This window comes from Canis lupus, chromosome 2, assembly GCF_011100685.1.
Source record: "Canis lupus familiaris isolate Mischka breed German Shepherd chromosome 2, alternate assembly UU_Cfam_GSD_1.0, whole genome shotgun sequence".
Classification (NCBI taxonomy): Eukaryota; Metazoa; Chordata; class Mammalia; order Carnivora; family Canidae; genus Canis; species Canis lupus.
The window spans coordinates 66017545-66037950 of record NC_049223.1 but is presented as its reverse complement, the minus strand read 5'-3'; the positions used below and the strand labels follow the sequence as shown (position 1 = coordinate 66037950).

The following is a 20406-nucleotide window of genomic DNA, read 5'->3' as shown; positions in this document are numbered from 1 at the left end:
TCTCTCAAATAAATAAAATATTAAAAAAAAAAGACTAAAATAAATAAGAGATCTAATTGCCTGGAAATTCCCAATTAAGGCAGAGAATCTATAAAACACTGACACAGGACAGCCGCTACATGGGTGGACATATGATGCCAGTCTCTTCCTGTAGGTTTGGTTATCCTGTCTTCTACTTTTTTGGCATTTTTATTTCCTTACTCTACTTACAAGCTGTCTTATCAGTTCACCTTTTTTATTTTTGCTTGTTGAATGGAAAGGGGGCCTTTTGTTTAGGGAAAATTTTGTCCTATGGGATTTAAAGACAAAGTAAATCTATACTCATGAGGTTTTTAAATAAATAACATAAAGTCTTTTAACTATATAAATTATATGTATAATTCCAACATGTAGAGGGGAAAAAACTTCTAGGAGGACATCTTAGTTTCTGTTTTGTTACTTAAATTTATAGCCAGAGTTCTGCAAATAGCTCCCTTGCAGCTCTTGCCCTGGGATTCCACTTACTTGTTGTTTTAAGTTGTTGCGGTTAGGTATCAAATCATGCTAAAGAGAAGAGATGTATTATTTGCCTATTAAATAATAAAAACTCACATTTGAGTTAAGGAGAGAATTATCTTAGACATTTGATTAAGAGTTTTCCTCTTCTTTAAGAGAGATATTATTTAATCAAGAGACTTTCAAAGCTGTGCTTAGTAAATGCTTTTTTTGTTTGCGGACAAATTGGAAATTTTAACAATTTAATTGGAGATTAAATTTTTTATTCTGATTATAATCTTAGTTGAAGTAAAACTTAATAAATTCATTCTAAGTCCAAGATCCATTGAATCTGCATTTGATTCATTTTTTTTTTTTTTTAAAGTGGCACTATGGAAGCTGTGTGAATAATTACAAAATAAGATCACTTTTTTCCCTAGGGTATACACAAGAGGAGAAAATTGAGATTGCCCACAGGCACTTGATCCCAAAGCAACTGGAACAGCATGGACTGACTCCTCAGCAGATTCAGATCCCACAGGTTACTACTCTTGACATCATCACCAGGTTAGTCAACCGTCCTGAGGCCTCTCATTGTTTGAGTATAAAAAGAAAAAAGGGACAATTTTACTGGCAACTCACAGCAACCATTCCTTTCTCTCCACCAGAATCCCAGCAAGCATTTCCATAACTTGATCTTTTTTTAAATTTTTTTTAAAGATTTTATTTATTTATTTATTCATGAGAGACACAGAGAGAGAGGCAGAGACATAGGGAGAAGGGAGAAGCAGGCTCCATGCAGGGACCTGATGTGGGACTCCATCCCAGGACTCCAGGATCACACCCTGAGCTGAAGGCAGATGCTCAGCCACTGAGCCACCCAGGGGTCCCTCCATAACTTGATCTACACAGGGCTCAATATTATACAGAAATTCAGACAGAAAGAGCTTAGAGTGTCTTCATAGCTGAGGACTTTAGCTGAGCCAGAATTTTAGCTTTTTCACGAGAGCAGTGCACAGGATTCATTTGATAAATTGAGAACCAAAAACAAGGAAAATATTGAGACACCCTATATGCCCCAGGATCTTAAAAGTTAAATTCTCTTAAGTGCATTGCTACTTTCAAACACCTGTCTTAAGTTACTCAGATTTTCTTCTCTTTGAGAGATTTTAAATATCCTTAACAATTTTCATCTTCGGAATTAACACTGGAACAATAGAGGGTGCTTTCCTGAGTTAGCTACCAAGTCCTTAAGCCTGTAGCAAGCAGGATGTAAATTATCTGAGTAGAGTATTGCTTCGTCTGATTTATAGATTGCATGTTTGAATGGAAAATATACCCTGTTGAGAATTTATATCTGCAACAGCCTCTTACAGTTTTCCTGGCTCAGCGTTACAGATCCATTGCATCATCTGGCGAATTGTGTCAGGCTGCCAAATGCTCCTCATGCGGCCCTCTCACAGTAACTGCTGTTTTTCAGGAGAAGCAAAGTATCTCACCATTTTGATCTTTGACTTAGAGTTTGGCCAGTCAGACTGCTTTTTGATCTAAGCCAGCCTTCTTATGGAAGTCTATTTGGAAGTCTATTTAAATTTATACATAAAACAGTAAGACTAGATCTGACCTGGGAGTTCCTTTTCTTAACTTGTGATTCATTGCCTGGATAATGCCAGGAGAAATAAATTAGGTGATTTATATGCCGAAGTCTTCCAACAATAATATTATTCCAGATAACACCCCAATGCCTTTGGGTAACTTTCAACAAATCACTTAACCTTTTTGATAGCTTCCCCATCTGTAAAATATGAGTGAGAGGAAAAAAAATATCTGGATTGAAATAATACTGACTTTGAAAAGTAATCATTATATGTATTTCCCAGTTTTGCTTGAGGAACTATTTCTTTTTAATATATATGTTAGCTCAAAACATCAAATATTAAAAGCTTATGGACATTAGGAAATGTCTGTGAACAGTTTCAATATTTTTAAAAACAGTACAGGTATTTGCTACTCCAAGCAGTGTTGGCTATTTAGTAATTTACTGAGATTAGATTATAGTTTTTCATCTTTTGATGTGTTTTTCATCTTTTTGTGTGTCATAGTCCTGGATTCCTAATGTTCGGGGGGAGGGTGTTCTTAGATCTCATCTAGTTGTGTGTGTGTGTGTGTGTCCCCATAACTAGCCTGTTGAGTTCCTCCAGTGCTAGAGGGCTCACTGCGGTCTACAAATAGGTAAGTAAATAAATTGTTACAAAATAATCTTTATTTTCACCTCCCTGTAATTTTTCTAGTTCTGCCCTATAGGAGCATCTGGAATCTAAAGGTAAATCCCTCCCTTGTATAGCCCTTCTGGCATTAAAAAAAAAAGTCAGATCCACTTCCTATAAATGTTCTCTTTTTCAAGCTAAACATTTCTGTTCTCTTTACCATTCCTCGTTCCCCACTCTCAAGACTTTCACCTTTCTAATTAGTCATCTCTGAGTGCTGCCTGTGAAACCAGTGTCCCTTTTAAAATGAAACACCCAGAGTGGAACTCAGTATTTCACAAGTGGCCTGAGGAATTGATGGTGTAAGACCACCAGCTTTCCTATTTTGATTATGTTTTTTTATGACTGTATCTCATGACTCTTAGCTTTTTTAGGTTATTCTCTTGCCTGTTGTGCCTACAGATACCGAACATCTTCAGTTGTTTTTCATACAAATTTCTGCTGAGTTTGGTCTCATTCTGTACTTATAGGGCAGTGTTGAATTTTATTAAACCCAAATGTAGAAGTTTGCAATTACATATATTTTATTGGTTCCAGCTACCATTGCAGCAAATGGACTTCATTTTCATCTGGATTATCATTAGTTTTAGGTCCTCTGGAAATTGGCATATGTAGTATCTTCATGCTCATGTAGGAAACATCAGCCACTTTTTATTGAATACTGGTGATTCTTCCCTTTTTGATTTTAAAATACTAAAAAAGGGTTGTTGTGTCTAGTTTCTTTCAGTCAGCTGTTAATGTTGGTATCTACATTAGCTCCTGACTCATTATTGACCACTTTAAACAAACAAACAGTATTTCATTTATGTTGTTGTGGATGTTATTATTTCTGGAAGTTTCTCCCGAACTTCCTGGTACCATTTCTGCGCATTCATGTCATTCCCCTGTAAACTTCCTCAATCTCTGTTCTTTCATCTTTTGTCCAGACCCTTTAATCTGAGCTCATCAGCGAGTTGTCTAGGAAGCTACACTGGGTTTTTGCTTTTGTTTTTACATGTTAGTTTGTTTATTTTTAACATGCCTCTCTGTTTTCTTCCTTACTGAAATTATATGCAGTTGTGTAATAATGGACTTTATGCTGATTGCCTCCTATCCTTTGGATTGAAATGAGTTTTACTTTAGAGTGTTTTGCCAAGAGTTTTTGACTTTTCTCAGAACTTTTGAAATCTGATTCCCTAAAGTCTAGAATATGTGTCTGTCTAATCAAATCCAGTTTTTCAGGTACATCTATATTCTCTACCTGATGCTACCCATTCAAATCTATCCAAAGCTGGGTGACCAAATATGGTTGTGTTATATAATGGTTTGTGAAGAGGCTTATAGAATTTGAGTCTAACTTAAGTTTTTTTAAGAAAGCTCTGCTTAACCACATTTAGAATCTCCACAGATTCACTATGCTTGTATCAGCATATTTCCCTTCTTTAGAAGTCTCAAAGAAAATATACTGAATAGAGGTGACAAGCACAGTTCCTAGTGAAAACTAAATTTCTGTCTAAGATTAATTTGTGCTTTAGTTGGGAAAAAAGTTTTATTTTTCTGTTTCTTTCAGCTATATTTCAAGTGTAATAAATTCATCTAGAATTTTCTTAAATTGACAAATTTTGCATAAGAAAGCTCTTACATGTATCATCAAGGAGTAAATGATGTTTTACATGCTGCCAAATTTACTTTGGCAGTATAAATTGAAGAACCAAGGATTCATTTTTAAGTATAGGATAATAGTTGAAGATAAAAGTCCCTATAAAGGGGAAGGTTATAGCTGAAAATATATCTGAATATTTTAAAAAATAACAGTACCTTTAAGGAGGAATTTTTTAAATGCAAGGAAGTTACTACTTAAGAAAATATAATGAACTTTTAAATGTGTACTGTTTCATTAGTGTAAATGTTAATCATATTATTTCTGTCTATTTTTACAGGTGGTATTTAGCCAAAAATAAAATACTTTCCTTTGATGACAGGTATACCAGAGAGGCAGGGGTTCGCTCTCTGGACAGGAAGTTTGGGGCCATTTGCCGAGCTGTTGCTGTGAAGGTGGCAGAAGGACAACATAAAGAAGCCAAGTTGGACCGTTATGATGTGGCTGAGGGAGAAGGTCTGTGACCTTGATCTGGAGCTCTCAGGCTTGGTGGTAGGAGTCAATGGCAAAAAAAGTTAAATATGGAGGGAATAGTGTTGGGTAGCCCTAGGAGCAGTGGCGCATATGACTCCACCAGTAAATACATCCAGTGAGTAAATAATAACTCGACATTGATGTATTTTATCAAGAGGATTTCTTTTATAAATAGTACAGAGTTTCAGCTAGAATAACACACAATATTAATGCTTTAATGATATTATAAATTTCTCCAGATTTATGATGGCATGCTTTATGTATGGGTTCTGGTGTTCTTTTTTCCTTCTGACCCAGACTGTTGTAAAATCTTTCAATATTTATAGCATAGAAAGTTATTGGACCAGTTAAAAAATCCAAGCTGTCTAAATACTGCAGGGGTAGATCTTTGTACTCTGGAAGAGCTTTATGTCATAATTTGTTTTTCTCACACATTTTCTTTGGTAGATATACAATTAAAATGTAATTTAGATTATTCTTTTTAAAGAAATAATCATGGAGGTGGTGATGATAGGGAAAGAAGGAGAATTTTAGGACTAGACAATCAAATGTGAACATTTCTGTTGGTACCCAGTTAGAATGTTGTGGGTCTCTCTGTCCCAGACTCATACGGGGTTTCCATTCATCATACTGTGCTGCTACATAGCTTGCCAAAACTTGCTTTAACAAACATGACTTTAGTAGGGAATTGAAATTTTCTATAGTAAAGAGATTTATTAGACTTTCTGTCATTTCCATAAGCTCTTTCTAGAATAGAGGTTGATGAATGTGGTGAACGGACCATAATTTGTGATATGCTTCGTGGAATAAATATAAACATCTTCCCTGTTTTTCCTTCTCTTGCTAAGCACAGTGCACTTTATACTTTATCAACAAAAGAATGGACTTTCATATAATCTCTTATATCCAGTATGATGCTTCACCCCTGCTCCCACTGTGCCAAGAACCTTCCTGGTTCATTTTCTCCGAAGAGTAAACTTCCCATCTTCTGTGCAACTGGAGAGGGGGAGTGTTCTTGCTATATGGAGTAGGGTTACGGATCTTAAGCTCTAATTGTTTCTTCCACAGACTTTAACATTTTTCTGTTTAGTATCCTTCCTCATTGATATTTTCAGGGATACCTCCAATTCCTGAGTCTTTATAGGATTTTATGAATAACTACCCTTAAGATATTAAGATTTCTCCTTTCCATAGCCTAAATGTTTGTTACTTACTCCCCACTCACTTTCTGTTTCATAAGGGTTTATGCTTTTTTAATTTCTTAATTGTCATTTTAGTAGGATTTGGAGAGGAAGTTTAAAGATAAACACATGTTCAGACTATCATTTTCAAAATCTGAATTTTTAAAAAGTGCCATAGGTAAGTGAGTCTATCAAGAATGGAATCACTGGCAAAGTTGAGTGACGGTGAAGAACTGAGGTATTTTTCTTCTTCTCTTTCTAAAATATAAGGCCTAGGTCCTCCTGAATTCCCCCCCCTTTTTTTTTAGTTTCCCCCTTTTTATTCTTAGAACACTCCCTTTGTGCTGTGGGCTGAAGCACCTGAGCTTACGTCTTTTTGTCCAAGGCAGACAATAAAATGAGGTTATCTAGTTCGCTTACTTTGAAAACTGCGTTTAGGATTGAGACGATATATTTGGAAATTTATACAAATACATTTAGAGGGATTGATGCCAAAGGAGACTTCCATAATTATGCAGTACTTAATGTTTATACGTATATCCATTAGCATATTTCTAATAATGTCTGTGATCATATTAGCTATTAAAAGATAACTCTGAAAAATTCGAGCACTCATTCAAACAGCTTACGAGCTATGTGGGAACATGCAGTTTTTCATGGCAACATTTATTTATTTACTTGTTTGTTGGTTTTAAGTTCTTATTTATTTAAGTAATTTCTGCACCCAACGTGGGGCTGGAACTCAGGACCCCAAGATCAAGAGTCACATGCTCTTCTGACTGAGCCAGACAGATGCCCCTGGTTATTTTTTCTTAATCCATGATTCACAGAACAAACTCTAAATAATAACATGATTAAGCAGATTTGAGTGGTTATGATATTACCTAGGTCATACAGATGAATAAATAATTAGGATAAATACAAAAAAATTAGGATAAATACTTGTTTCTTGATGGTGATTTTGGTTGTGATTGTCATTAGAGGCCTGTGGAGTCTAAGCTAGTTCTAATATTGTTAAGATGCCCTTGAGTTTACTGTGAATGAGTCTCCTCCAGATTTTGGTAAGATAATTATAAGGTATCTTGAAATTGATGTTTATCAACTCAGCTAATCCAAAAGGAAAATTCCTACAAAAGGGTCTGTGACAGGTTTTATGCAAAGTTCAAATAGAGCTAGCTTCATAACAAAGTTTCTCATTACAAAATGAATTATTTAAAATTAGAGTATAAAATAGAACAGTTATTGTAGAAATTTCAAGGAATGTAGTGAGGGAGTTATTTTTAATGTTAAAAATATTGCTGGACTTGGAATTACTGCCAGGAAGAAAAGTAATTTCAGGCCACAAGCTTCAAAACAGGCAGAACCCTCCAGTGTATCGAACGCTGTCTCTGGAGTAGGCCCAGAAACGCTGGTCTGTGAACAGTTGTCTTTGTATTTGTGGGGTCTGAACTGGCAGTTAAACAGAACAAATAATAATGGAGTTTAAAAGCCTGTTGAGATTTATAGTTGATCCACGTTAGAGGAGGAATATTTACGGTTTTGGTCACTTACCCATAAAATACGGGAATTACTTCATAAAAGCAGTGCTGCCTATGTTTTCTGCATGTTACTAGTGTATTCTGAATTGCACTTTTCCTTTCTGGGATATTAGTTGCGTTGGGAGATTTAAAAAATATATATATGTGGCCAAAGTTTTAGTCTCCTTTTTCCCTGCCTTTCAGCTATAGGTAAAAATGTCTGATTTATTCAATTTTGCATCCTTGGATGTTTCTCTGCAAAGAATCGGGCAAATGTCCATTTTTTTCAAGTACATAATGTATCATATCTGTCCAGTTAACATCTAGTAAGATATTCCCCTCAAAAATTATCTTAGGAAAGGACTTACATTATAATCAGTCCTTATAGTTTTTCAGAATAAGAAGCATTCTCTATTTTTAAAAAATACAATATTTATTAGAGAAGCTACATTAAACTTAATCTCAAGCTGTTTCTTATTTCATAGAAAAGATGAAAAAGTTAGCTAGAAAAAAAAGAATTAACACGGATTTAATGATTGTTCATGAGGTATGTAAGATGCCATTATACATTAGCTTTTAAGATGTGACTTAAACCAATACTGTAACTGTTTAGGTTATGGAGATCACAGATAAATAGTTAGAGGGAAAATGAATTAAACTAGCTAACATGTGAGAAGTGAATTGGGTACTTGGGGTCTGGGATGAAATTTCTGGTGGTGACATCATACAGTTTCAAGAATGACCATGTCATAGACAGTCTGGATAGCTAGTTTAATATAAGTCCTCCAGCTTGTTCTTCAGGATTGCCTTTGCTACTGTAGGTCCTTCAAATATCCATATAAATTTTAGAATCAGCTTGTCAATTTCCACCAATAAATAAGTAAATAAATAAAATCTCCCGACACTTTGACTCATTGCATTGAATCTGTAAATCATTTTGGGGAGAATTGGCAGTTTGATATTATCATATCTCCTAATTTATGACCAGAGTCATTTATTTAAGTCTTAACAATTATTTTAAGTGTTTTAATGGTTTTCAATGATGAGCTTTTAAATATTTATTCTTTAGATATATTCCTAGTTATTTGATCTTTATGTATGTATGTTATTGTAAATGATGTTTTTAATTTTTAATTTTCTGATTTTTGTTGCTACGATACGGGAAAACTGTATCGACCCATATCCAGCAAACTTGCCAAATTGACTTGTTAATTTTATCTATAGATATTTCTGGATTTACTGTGTATTTCATCAGTCATCACAAATGCAAATAATGTTAGTTTCTACTTCTTCCTTTGCAGTCATTATACCTTTTATTCCATGTCTTCCCTAATTCTCTAGCTGGGACCTCCAGGAAGATGTTGAATAGAAATAGTGATTTAAAACCAATGTAGGCAGAAAAAAAAAAACCTATGAAGAAATTACCAGCCTATGTAGCCTTTGTTTTGTACCCTTGGACCCCCACTCCTCACCTAATTGACAATGATAAAATCTCATTTGTACAGGATTCTCCGATTCAGTATCCCTTCACAACATTCCTCAATAGACTCTATGCTTTGCCTGTTTGATTCTGCTAACAGACACATATTTATAAACTTGGCTATCTGTCTCCTAGTCCCTAGGAAAATAGAAGCTGTAAGTCAGAAAAAAAGCTGAGTAGTTGGATGGTTTGAGTCATAGGCAATAGGATTTGATGTCAATGAAAACATGCCTATCCTCTCATGATAGATTCTCTTGGGGCCCCTGCTGACCATAAAACGCTGGCTAGACCACAGATCTAACTGTGGCAATTTCTGTAGTTCGGTCTGTATCTCAGTTTGGGTTGCATTTTGACACATATTGTTTGTCTGATACGTTTGCCTTGTATACGGCAGTAAAATCAACCCAGTATTAAGTGGAAGAAGGTAGATGTAGTATGCTTAATTTTTTTGGTATGTCCCTTTAAGACAACTTTACAGTTAACAATGCGTCAAGATAAAATATTTGAATTTTATAGCACCAGTTCTCCTCATTCATTAACTTTAATTCTCCCAGTGGACCACACTACTGACCAGGAGAGGAAAGGTATCCTGCCACTGCCACTAAGTCTGCTTAGTACTCCCAGAGTTGGGGGGAGAGGGGGTGGGGTGGGCGGTGTCAGATACCCCGGGAAGAACCCTGGCTAAGAGGTTTGAATACCTGCTCCTTGCTTGTTGTGCTTTCTTCACTTTACATCCCACTCATTTCCTAGGACAGCTCTTCTTTTAGCCTTTCTCTGATCCACTTCCAGGAGGAATCCTCTTCTGTCAGGCCACCTTCAGTGTTCTTTATTGTAGCTTCCTGCCATTGGCTTCTTAGGCAGCAAGTGTCCTTTATGATAGTTATTTTAAGCAGGGCTCCTTTGTAATCAAAACAGGAACCTGTTCCTGCAGGAGAATCAAGTGTTTTAATCCTTTCAATTTTGTTTTGTTTTTTATCAGTTTTCTATAAATCTGAGTTGTACCCGTTCTCTCATCTACTGCCATGAATGCATTTCTTGTACTAATGGAGAATACTGTATATAATGTTATTAGGAAGGGACCTCAGAGCTTTATGTAACTTTCTGCTAAATTCTTCACTCTTTGACTTCTTGGAGCAATCTTCTACTTGTTGCAGGAACTCTCTCTGTCTTTTGGATTTTACATTAGTTACCTAAGGTTGTATAACAACAAATTACCCCAAAATTTAGTAGATTAACACATTTAACAAACATTTATCATCTCATAATATCTGTGGGTCAGAAATTGAGGGGCAGCTTAAGTTTACCTGGGAGTTCTGGCTCAAGACCTCTCATGAGGTTATAATCAAGCTGCCCATCAACTGAAAGCTCAACTCAGAGATCTTCCAAGGTCACCTATGTGGTGGTTAGCAGACTTCAGCTCCTTGTTGACTATTGACTGGGTCTTCATTCTCTTACCACATAGGCCCACAATATGGCCACTGGCTTTCCCTTCCACCAGTGAGAATGATACATGAAAAGGGAAAAACAGAGTCTAAAACAGAAGTAAGTAAAGTAAATAAATAAATAAATAAATAAATAAATAAATAAATAAATAACAGAAGCTACAATCTGTTATAATCATCACTTCTCCCACATTCTGTTGGTCACATAGACCAACCCTGGTATGATAAGAGATGGCACTACAAGGGCATATGATTCTAGGAGGTGGGGATAATTGGGGGTCATATCGAAGATGGCTCTCACAGATTCTTTTTTTTTTTCACTTATTTTAAAGAAGGCTTTTATACATCTCATTCCATTAATACCACCCCCATTTCCAAGAGTTGAAATAGTTTAGAGTTCTAGAGAGAACCTGTGGTTTGGTTGTTAATAGAGACTGGAAATTTCTCTGCTGCAGGAACAGTTAAGAGTAGCTACATTACTTTATTGGGTGGGCCTTCAGGGGAGAAAAGCTTAATAAGACCCACAAGCAAATGAATAGTTCTTGAGCAACCACTGAAACAACCTTTATTTGTCAGCTTTTAATGTGGATTTTGTCGATGTTCTTGTTTGTTTTCTTTGGGGACATAAAAACTTTGTTAACTGTTTTTAGTGAGGCAAGGATAATGGAGTAGTTTCCTATTACTTGGTTCCAGCTACATGTAAACATCCTCAAGTGCCTGAACCTGAACCTCATATCTTCCTTTCTGGCTAGTGTTAGAACAAAAAAGAGAGAGTAATTTAAATGTGTGCCCCTGAACCCCAAAACCACACACCAGATGTTTGGGTATTTATTTTAGATTGTTACAGTAGCAAAAAGTCAGATTTTTAGTTTCTGAAGAGATGCCTGTGTCTGATGGTTTGAGGTCTTTGAACACAATAAGACAAGTCCCAGTTTTAGTATTCATGGAAGCTGGATTTAAATTGGCCTGTATATTCCTAATTGTTAAGCAGCATAACTTGGAAAATTTCTGCTTATTCTTATAGAATTTACCAATCTAAAAGGCTGTAGCAATTCAACAGTCATCACAATCTAAGACACTGTCAGAAGGCTTTTTCTAAGCCAACACTGAAGTTCATGCTGTTGAGTATATGTGCATCATACTTGAGCTGATTTCTTATCTTAGAAGTTTTAATTCAGTTTTGCATTTTCAGTATTTAAAGTCTTGCTTCCCCTGTTCATGTTTATCTTTCCTTTGATTGTATTAGTAGCTCAGGACAAATACAATTTTCTAAAAGGAACTCGGGTTAACTTTTGAAGAATATGGACTGAGCAGAGAGTTTTAGACCCAAGGCGCCTGGCTTGCTGGTAGCTAAAGCTGTGGAGTTTGTAGGGTTCTGTTACAGCTAATTGGATTTTACAAACCAAGATTACAAAAAAAAAAATTTTTTTTTTAAGTTAAACCTAGAGAATAAGGCTTTCTGTGGCAAATACTTTGCATTTAGAGGCCTATTAGGCAGCAAGTAGTGCTTTAATACTGAAATGAAAATATCATGTTGGTATATACTGCCAATATCTTGAAGACATACTAAATATTCTTTTCTGACTAATTTACTTATTGTTCCCTCATCAATATTAGCCTGGTTTAAGAAAGATTTGTTTGCCTACTTTGCCTACATAGACTGGAAGGAAATGGCAATGAAGGAAAAACCCTACTTACAGGATGATAGGAACCAAACATTTGTTATTTAAACTCTATTTTGGGACAGGAAAGTCAAATATTGTCAAGGAATTAAAAAGCCATTGTTTCATTTAATGAATCATATAGGAAGATGTCATGACCTTTGAGTGCTATTGTCATATATGATCAAAACAAGCCTTTGAAGTTACAAGATATTAAAACAGTACTTATTTTTAATATTACAAATAGTCTCTGCATTTTCACTGATAATCCAAAAAGTTTCCCAAGACTATTTTATAAATCTCTAATACAGGAAATGAGATTTATTAATGCTCAAAACCTGCTTGGAGACAGTGGTCCATGCTCCTTTTTCTGGTACAAAGACCTTATGTCACAGACTCTTGTATAATTTTAACTCATTCAGTCAGTGAGTCAGCTAGCATTTATGCAAGGTTCTAGATTAGATCCTAGGAAGCAAATGAAAGAAAACTCCTCTAACAAATATATGGAGTCCATTGGGGGAGATCAATATGTTATAAATAAAAAATTATTAGATGTGAGATGTTTCAAGTGTGCTGGTGTTTAAAGTGCTGTGAGTCACTGAATTGATCACTGAAAGCTTCATTTTACTTATTACAGATATTTTAGCTCTTAAAATTGCTTTTAGTAAGTTGAGACAAAATGGTCATTTGCTTACATCTCAGAATTAATTAGAATACATAAATATATGGAAAAATGTTTCCTGATACTCTATTTTAATATTCTTTATTTTCATGAATATGTAACTACTACTAAAATTGAGAAATGTTTTACAATCATAATTTCCATCTATATCTCAATAGTTACTATGTAGAAATGTTTAGTAGGTGAATTTGAAAGAAAAGTATTTGGTAATGTTAAGGTTTGTTCTCAAAATAATGAATTAAATATTGGCAGAAGGCACTTAAAAGATTTTATTGCGAGCATGAGGGGTTTTCTGGGCATTTGAACCACAGATTTCTCCATTAGAGCTAGTTCCTTTAAAAAAAAGGGGGGGGTGCAGATTGAAAATATGCAGGCACAAATGCCTTGGCAGCTCTGGTCAGTAACTTGAATCTCAGTTGCACTTAGCACACTTCCTTTGGCTGGGAGCATGGTTTTCTGGAAAAGATTAACCTGAAAATGACAGCACAAATTATACAGTTGGAAATATTCAGGTTTTTCTGATTTGTTTTTAAGATACTTTGTTTTCCTCTTTCTGCCTTCCCAAGAGAAAGCTCTCAGAAGCATTGTATCCATGGTCAGTTTAGCCCCAAGGCACATGCTTGTGCTATCTTATAAGAAATGATAAAGCCGTTTATAATCTCAGTATCTCACCTCACTTTTTAAAGTAGACTCAGTTAAAAAAAAAAAAAAAAACTTAGTTGTTTTTATAACTGCAATCATAAAAATCTTCCTCGTTATGCCTAAATGAAGTCTGGATCCATGTGTACGTGCCCTCACTAAAGAGATGAGATGTAAATCCTATCCCCCTTTATTCGTTCATGGATGACCCCTCTGCCAACTAGCTGTTAAAATACCTAGTAACCCACTTCCTACACGCATATACACAAATAATAGTTCAACTGAATCAGGAGCCCAGTGTAATTGGATTTACCAATTAAAAAGAACAATTTTTAATCATTCAATATCGATATTATTATATAATTCATTTTCACTAATTAAAAATGTTTACGAATTCCACATGTTAAGGACAGTAATCTTTTGACAAATCAAAGTAATTATTGTTTTGATCATTTGTCCAGAGATGGTACAAAGTTTTATTTCAGCAGGCATAACTGAATAGCTGTGTTATATAGGGCACTGCAATGAGTTGGTATGGCAAGATTAGACCTCATCTAGTCTGATTCTCATTCTACCAGATATAGAACTTAGGTCTCAGTTTCTTACTCAAGATTTTGTTCCATAAATGTTGGTTGAGTTATGGTCTGGGTGCTGTTTGCTCCTTCAGCCTAAAAGGTGTTCCAGAATAGTGGGAATTATGATTAGAAAGTAATTCGGCATATATTGTGGGATTTTGAATACAATTCTCAGAAGTTAGGTATTTGCTAAATTTGTGATGCAGACCAGGAAAGATGCATAAGTGTGGAAGTGATGTAAAGATTCATTTACAAGTAGTGAAGAAAATGGATACAGGCATACCTTGGAGATACTGAGGGTTCAGATCCAAACCACTGCAGTAAAGGGAATTAAATGAATGCTGTGGTTTCCCAGTACCTATAAAAGTTAAACTTACACTGTCCTGTAGTCTGTTAAGTGTACAATGGCATCATGTCTAAAAAAATAATGTATATACCTTAATTTAAAAATATTTTATTGCTAAAAATGTTAATTGCTGTCTGAGCTTTCAGCACATCACAATCTTCTTACTGGTGGAAGATTTTGCCTTGATGTTGATGACTGCTGACTTATTAGGGTGGTGGTTGCTGAAAGTTTAGCTGAATGTTGAAGGCACATTCTTAAAATAAGACAGCAGTGAAGTTTGCCACACCGGTTGTTCCTTTCAGAAATGATTTCTCTAGTAGAATGAAATGCTGTTTGGTAGCATTTATCCACAGTAGAACATCTTTCAAAATTGGAGCCTGTCCTTTCAAACCCTGCTGCTCCTTTATCAACTAAGTTCATATAATATTCTGAATTTTTGGTTGTCATTTCAAGAGTCTTTACAACGTCTTCACCAGGAGTAGATTTCATACGAAAAAGCCACGTTCTTTGCTCTTCTCTAAGAAGCAAGTCCTCATCCATTAAAATTTTGTCATGAGATTGCAGCAATTCAGCCCCATCTCCAGGCTCCACTTCTGATTCCAGTTCTCTTGCTGTTTCACCACATCTGCAGATACTTCCTCCACTGAAGTCTTAAACCCCTCAAAGTCCTCCGTGTGGGTTGGGATCAACTTCTAATTCCTGTTTATGTTGATATTTGACCTCTTCCCATGAATCACAAACATTCTTAATGGTGTCTATACTGGTGAATCCTTTCCAGAAGATTTTTAATTTACTTCACTCAGACCCAACAGAGGAGTCACTATCTATAGCAGCTATAGTCTAACAAAAATGTGTTTCTTACATAAGAATCCAAAGTCAAAATTATTCCTTGATCCATGGACTGCAGAATGGATGTTTTGTCAGCAGGCATGAAAACAACATTAATCTTGTACATTTTCATCAGAGATTTTGGATGACCAGGTATATTGTCAATGAGCAGATTTTGGAGAGGAATCTATTTTCTAAATAGTGAGGCCATCTTAACAGACAGCTTAAAATATTCAGTAAACCATGTTGTAAACAGATGTGCTGTCATCTAGGCTTTGTGGTTCCATTTGTAGAGCACTGTGTAGAGTAGATTTAGCATAATTCCTAAGGGCTCTAGGATTTTTGGAATGGTGACTGAGCATTGACTTCAACTTAAAAGTCACCAACTGCATCAGCCCCTAAAAAGAGAGTCATCTGTCTTTTGAAGCTCTGAAGGCATGGATTTTTCCTCTCTAGCTGTGAAAATCCTACGTGGCATCTTCTTCAAGTAGAAGGCTGTTTTGTCTACTTGAAAATCTGTTGTTTACTGTAGCCACTTTCATTTAATCATCTTAACCAGATCTTCTGGATAACTTGCTACAGCTTCTCCATCAGCACTTGCTGTTTCACTTTGCACTGTTATGGAGAAGGCTTTTTTTTTTTTAAAGCCCATGAACCAAGCTTTGCTGGCTTCAGATGTTTCTTCTGCGGCTTCCTCACCACTGTCAGCCTTCACAGAATTGAACAGGGTTGGGACCTTGCTCTGGATTGGCCTTTGGCGTAAGGAATGTGTGCCTGATTTGATCTTCTCTTCAGACCACTAAAACTTTCTGCATATCAGCTTTAACTTTCTTATCATTCATGTGTTTACTGGACTAGCACTTTAAATTTCCGTCAGGAACTGTTTCTTGGCATTTATAACCTGGCTAACTGTTTGGCCATGAGGCCCAGCTTTCAGCCTGTGATGGCTTTAGACATGCCTTCTTCACTGGGCCTAATCATTTTTACCTTCTGACTTGAAGTGAGAGATATGTGACTCTTCCTTTCACTTGAACACTTAGAGGCCATTGTACGGTTAATGACTAATCTAATTGCAATATTGCTGAGTCTCAGGGAATAGGGAGGCACAAGGAGCTGGAGAGAGACAGGAATGGCCAGTCGGCGAAGCATTCAGAACACGCAAAACATTTCTCAGTTAAATTCACTGTGTTATATGGGCCTGGTTGATGGGGCCCCAAAACAATTACAATAGTAACATCAAAAATCATAGATCACAGACCACCATATAACAACAATGAAGTTTGTAATACTGTGAGAATTATCAGAATGTGGCACAGAGACACAATGAGCAAATGCAATTGGAAAATGGTGCCAACAGACTTGCTCTAGGCAGGGTTTACAGGGTTCACAGCCAGTAAATGTCATTGTCAAGATTCTAAAGTAGGCAGACTGATGAAGTCTAAACTTAATGTCTGCACTGTGCTTTCATTATTCCAGTATATCCTATGTCTGTTATCCCTGTAACAGCTATTTGAAGTGTAGATACTATTTCTCTCATTTCAGATGAGGAAGTGGAAGCTTAAGAAAATAAAGGAAAGGAACAATCTTAAAAGGAAATTAAGAAAGCAGTTTCATTCACAATAGCAAATGCAAATCAAAACTGCAGTGAGCTATCACTTCACATACTTCAGAATGGCTAAAATCAAAAGCATAAGAAACAACAAGTGTTGGTTAGGATATAGAGAAAAAGGAACCACTTGTGCACTATTGGTGGGAATGCAGACTGGGGCAGTCACTGTGGAACACAGTATGAAGGTTTCTCAAAAAATTAAAAATAGAACTACTCTATAATCTAGTAATAGCACTACTGGGTACCTATCCCAAAAATACAAAAACACAAATTCAGAGGGACACATGTACCTCGATGTGCATTGCAGCACCATTTACAATAGCCAAACTGTGGAAGCAGCCTAAGTGTCCATCAGCTGGTGATTGGGTAAAGAAGGTGATTGGATAAAAGATCAACTGATGATTAGATACAGAAAATTATATATAAATAATGGAGTATTATTCAGCCATAAAAATAATGAAATCTTAAATTTACAACAACATGGATGGGGATAGAGAGTATAATGCTAGGCAAAATAAATCAAAGAAGACAAATACCCATGTGATTTCACTCCTATGTGGAATTTAAGAAACAAAGCAAGCAAAGGGAAAAAAAACAGAAGAGAGACAAACCAAGAAACAGACTCTTAACTGTAGAGAATAAACTTATGGTTACCAAAGAGGAGGAGGGTGTGGGTGAATAGGTATTAAAGATTATAGCTATCATGATGAGAAAAAAATAAAATGAAAAAGCAATTCCATTTACAATAGCATCTAAAAGAATTAAATACTTAAGAATAAATCTCCTGAAGGCAGTGAAAAACTTGTATGTTAAAAACCACCAAACATTGCTGGAAAGAAATTTTAGAAGACTTAAGTAAATGGAAGGATATTTTGTGTTCATAGATAGGAAGACTTAACGTTGTTAAGGTCTGCACATTCAATGCAGTGTCTTCTGAAACTTCTACAATCTCTTTCAGAGAAATGGAAAAGTTGATCTTCAAATTCATATGGAACTGCAGTGAGCTCTAAATACCCAAAACTTTCTTGAAAAAGATCAAAATGGACAACTCACACCTCCTGACTTTGAATCTTTTATAAAGCCACATTAAGACAGCATGGTACTGACATAAAGACAGACAAGTAGCCCAGTGGAACAGAATACAGAGCACAGAAATAAAGGTTCACATATACAGTCAGTTGATTTTTATCAGGGATGCTATTCAGTAAGGAAAGGAAAGTCTTTAACAAATGGTGCTGGAAAAACTGGATCTCCATATACAAAAGAATTCTGTACCCGTACAAAATAAATACATAAATACAAAATTAAAATAAATACATTAAGCTTTGATCAGTGACCAAACTTAATTAAGAGCTTAAGTTACAAACCTCTTACAATAAAACGTGGGGCAAATTCATAACATTAGATCATTGGCAATGATCTTATGGATATGATACAAAAAGCACAGGCAACGAAAGAAAAAATAAATTGAATATCAAAATTAAAAACTTTTGTGCATCAAAAGACACTATCAAGAAAGTAAAAAAAGAAAAAAAACCTACAGAATGGAGGAAAATATTTGCAAATCATGTATCTAATTAGGGACTCATATCCAGAAATGTATAAAGAACTCCTACAACTCAGCCGACATAAGCAGCCCAATTCAAAAAGTGCAAAGGACTTGCATAGGCATTTTAAAGAAGACAGTGGCCAGTAAGCACACACAAAGATGCCTGCCATCACTAGTCATTAGACAAGTGCAAATGAGAATCACAGTGAGATATTACTTCATACCTGTAATTTTACAAATGGTAAATAAAAAGTGGTGAAGATATGGAGAAACTGGGTGAGAGCGCAAATTGGTGCAGCTCCTGTGGAAACCAGTTCACCAGAACCTTAGAAAGTTACACATAGAACCACTATATAACCCAGCAATTCCACTTCTAGGTTATATCCAAGAGTGTGGAAAACGGGGACCCAGATAGATACCAGTGTTTGTAGCTGCATTCTTCACAAGAGCCAAAAGATGGAAACAACTCAGGCGGCCATGAGCAAATGAGTGGGTAAACCAGCTGTGGTAGACACAATGGGATATTATTCAGTCATAGAAAGGAGTGAAAATCTGATAGATGCTATAGCATGGCTAGACCTAGAAAACATTGTGCTAAGTGAAATAAGCGAGATACAAAAGGACAAATACTGTATGGTTCCATGTAATGTGAGTTACCTAGAATAGGCACATTCACAGAGATAGAAAAGTAGAACAGAGGTGAGAGGAAGATGGGGAGTTCTTATCTAATGACTGTAGAGTTTATACTGAGGTAATGAAAAAGTTTTGGGTATAGATGGTGATAGTTATATCAGCATTGCAAATGTATTGAGTTCCACTGAGTTGTGTACTTGCAGATGGTTAAAATGATCCATTTTATGTGTTATATATTTAGCATTAATAAAAAGTTTAAAAAAATAGGTTAAGGAAATTTTCCAAAGTTATAGAGCTTACAGTTGGAAAGAGCTTGACCACAAACCCAGGGTCTCTGACTCCAAGGCCTCTTGGAAGTAAGGGAGGGCCAATTGTATCTCTACTGGATATTTCTTAGGATCTACCCAAAAGGAGAAATACTAAAAATGGAAAGCTTCATATTTTTTGTACTTAAAGCAATTTGGTGTACTGTGTATCTGTCTGAGGCCCTAAGATCTTTTTTTTTGGGGGGGGGGGCGTTATTTATTTATTCATGAGAGACACAGAAAAGGAGAGAGTCAGAGATACAGGCAGAGGGAGAAGCAGGCTCCATACAGGGAGCCTGACGTGGGACTCGATCCCACGTCTCCAGGATCACACCCTGGGCTGAAGGCAGCACTAAACCGCTGAGCCACCCAGGCTGCCCCCTAAGATCTTTTTAATCTAAACATATTAACTACTCATAGTGGTTAAGAGTTGACTACCAGGAATACCTGTCACTGTTCAGAAACAAGTGTTTCTCCCCCACTTCCCCAACACAAGGCTCAGTCTCACAGTCCATGAGATCATGACCTGAGCCGAAATCACAAGTTGGACACTTAACCAACTGAGCTACCCAGGTGCCCCAGGATAATAATTTCTTAACAGCAGAATTGCCATCATGCAAATATAAAATGACCACATGTCAAAGATTTTGCTTAACTCATTAATGAGACAACCAGTGAGATGTTACAGTTTGTTCAGTGGAGAATCCAGGAGTACACTCATATGTAAGCAGTCAGGAATGCTGAAATTGGCAAAAACAGCATTATAGGACATTATAGGGAGAGAGGGTCAGTTGTACCTCTCCTGGACAAAGTTCAGTTTCATTTCTGCGGACAAGCATCATTTGCATTACTCTTGGTTTCTACAGCTTACAGAATTGAAAACTAGAGAAGCAGTAAGACACAAAGCAGCTGGCAGGGTACGCTGGACAAGACATCCAGTAGTCTATTTTCACTCATCCCCAACTGTCAGTTTCTGGGAGTTTTTTGATAAAAATCATAGAAGGGAATCTGTAGAACTAGTTAGATTGATTATTTTCAATTAGGAAAAAATGATCTACTCTCTGAGCTTCCCACCAGATTGCCATGTTTTGTCAAGGAATTCTTG

At 36.1% G+C, this 20406-nt stretch overlaps 1 protein-coding gene and 1 long non-coding RNA gene across 5 annotated transcripts in view; one reads left to right on the top strand and one right to left on the bottom strand.

Annotated features, from left to right (window-relative positions):
* Positions 1-18886, bottom strand: part of LOC102154057 — a 34600-nt gene extending 15714 nt beyond the window's left edge. Inside the window, exons 1-3 of one of the 2 annotated variants that reach the window (XR_005355832.1) lie at positions 18783-18855; positions 10337-10563; positions 9731-9957 (exon numbers count right to left, since the gene is read on the bottom strand). This is a non-coding gene — a long non-coding RNA (uncharacterized LOC102154057). Of the gene's footprint in view, positions 1-9730; positions 9958-10336; positions 10564-18782 lie in introns of both variants that reach the window. The other variant, XR_005355831.1, reaches the window with a different exon arrangement.
* Positions 1-20406, top strand: part of LONP2 (lon peptidase 2, peroxisomal) — a 94066-nt gene that overhangs the window by 53600 nt on the left and 20060 nt on the right. For all 3 annotated transcript variants that reach the window (XM_038531106.1, XM_038531105.1, XM_038531107.1), the window contains exons 10-11: positions 915-1041; positions 4703-4836. In XM_038531106.1, the coding sequence (XP_038387034.1) occupies positions 915-1041; positions 4703-4836 (261 nt within the window). The remainder of the gene's footprint in view (positions 1-914; positions 1042-4702; positions 4837-20406) is intronic.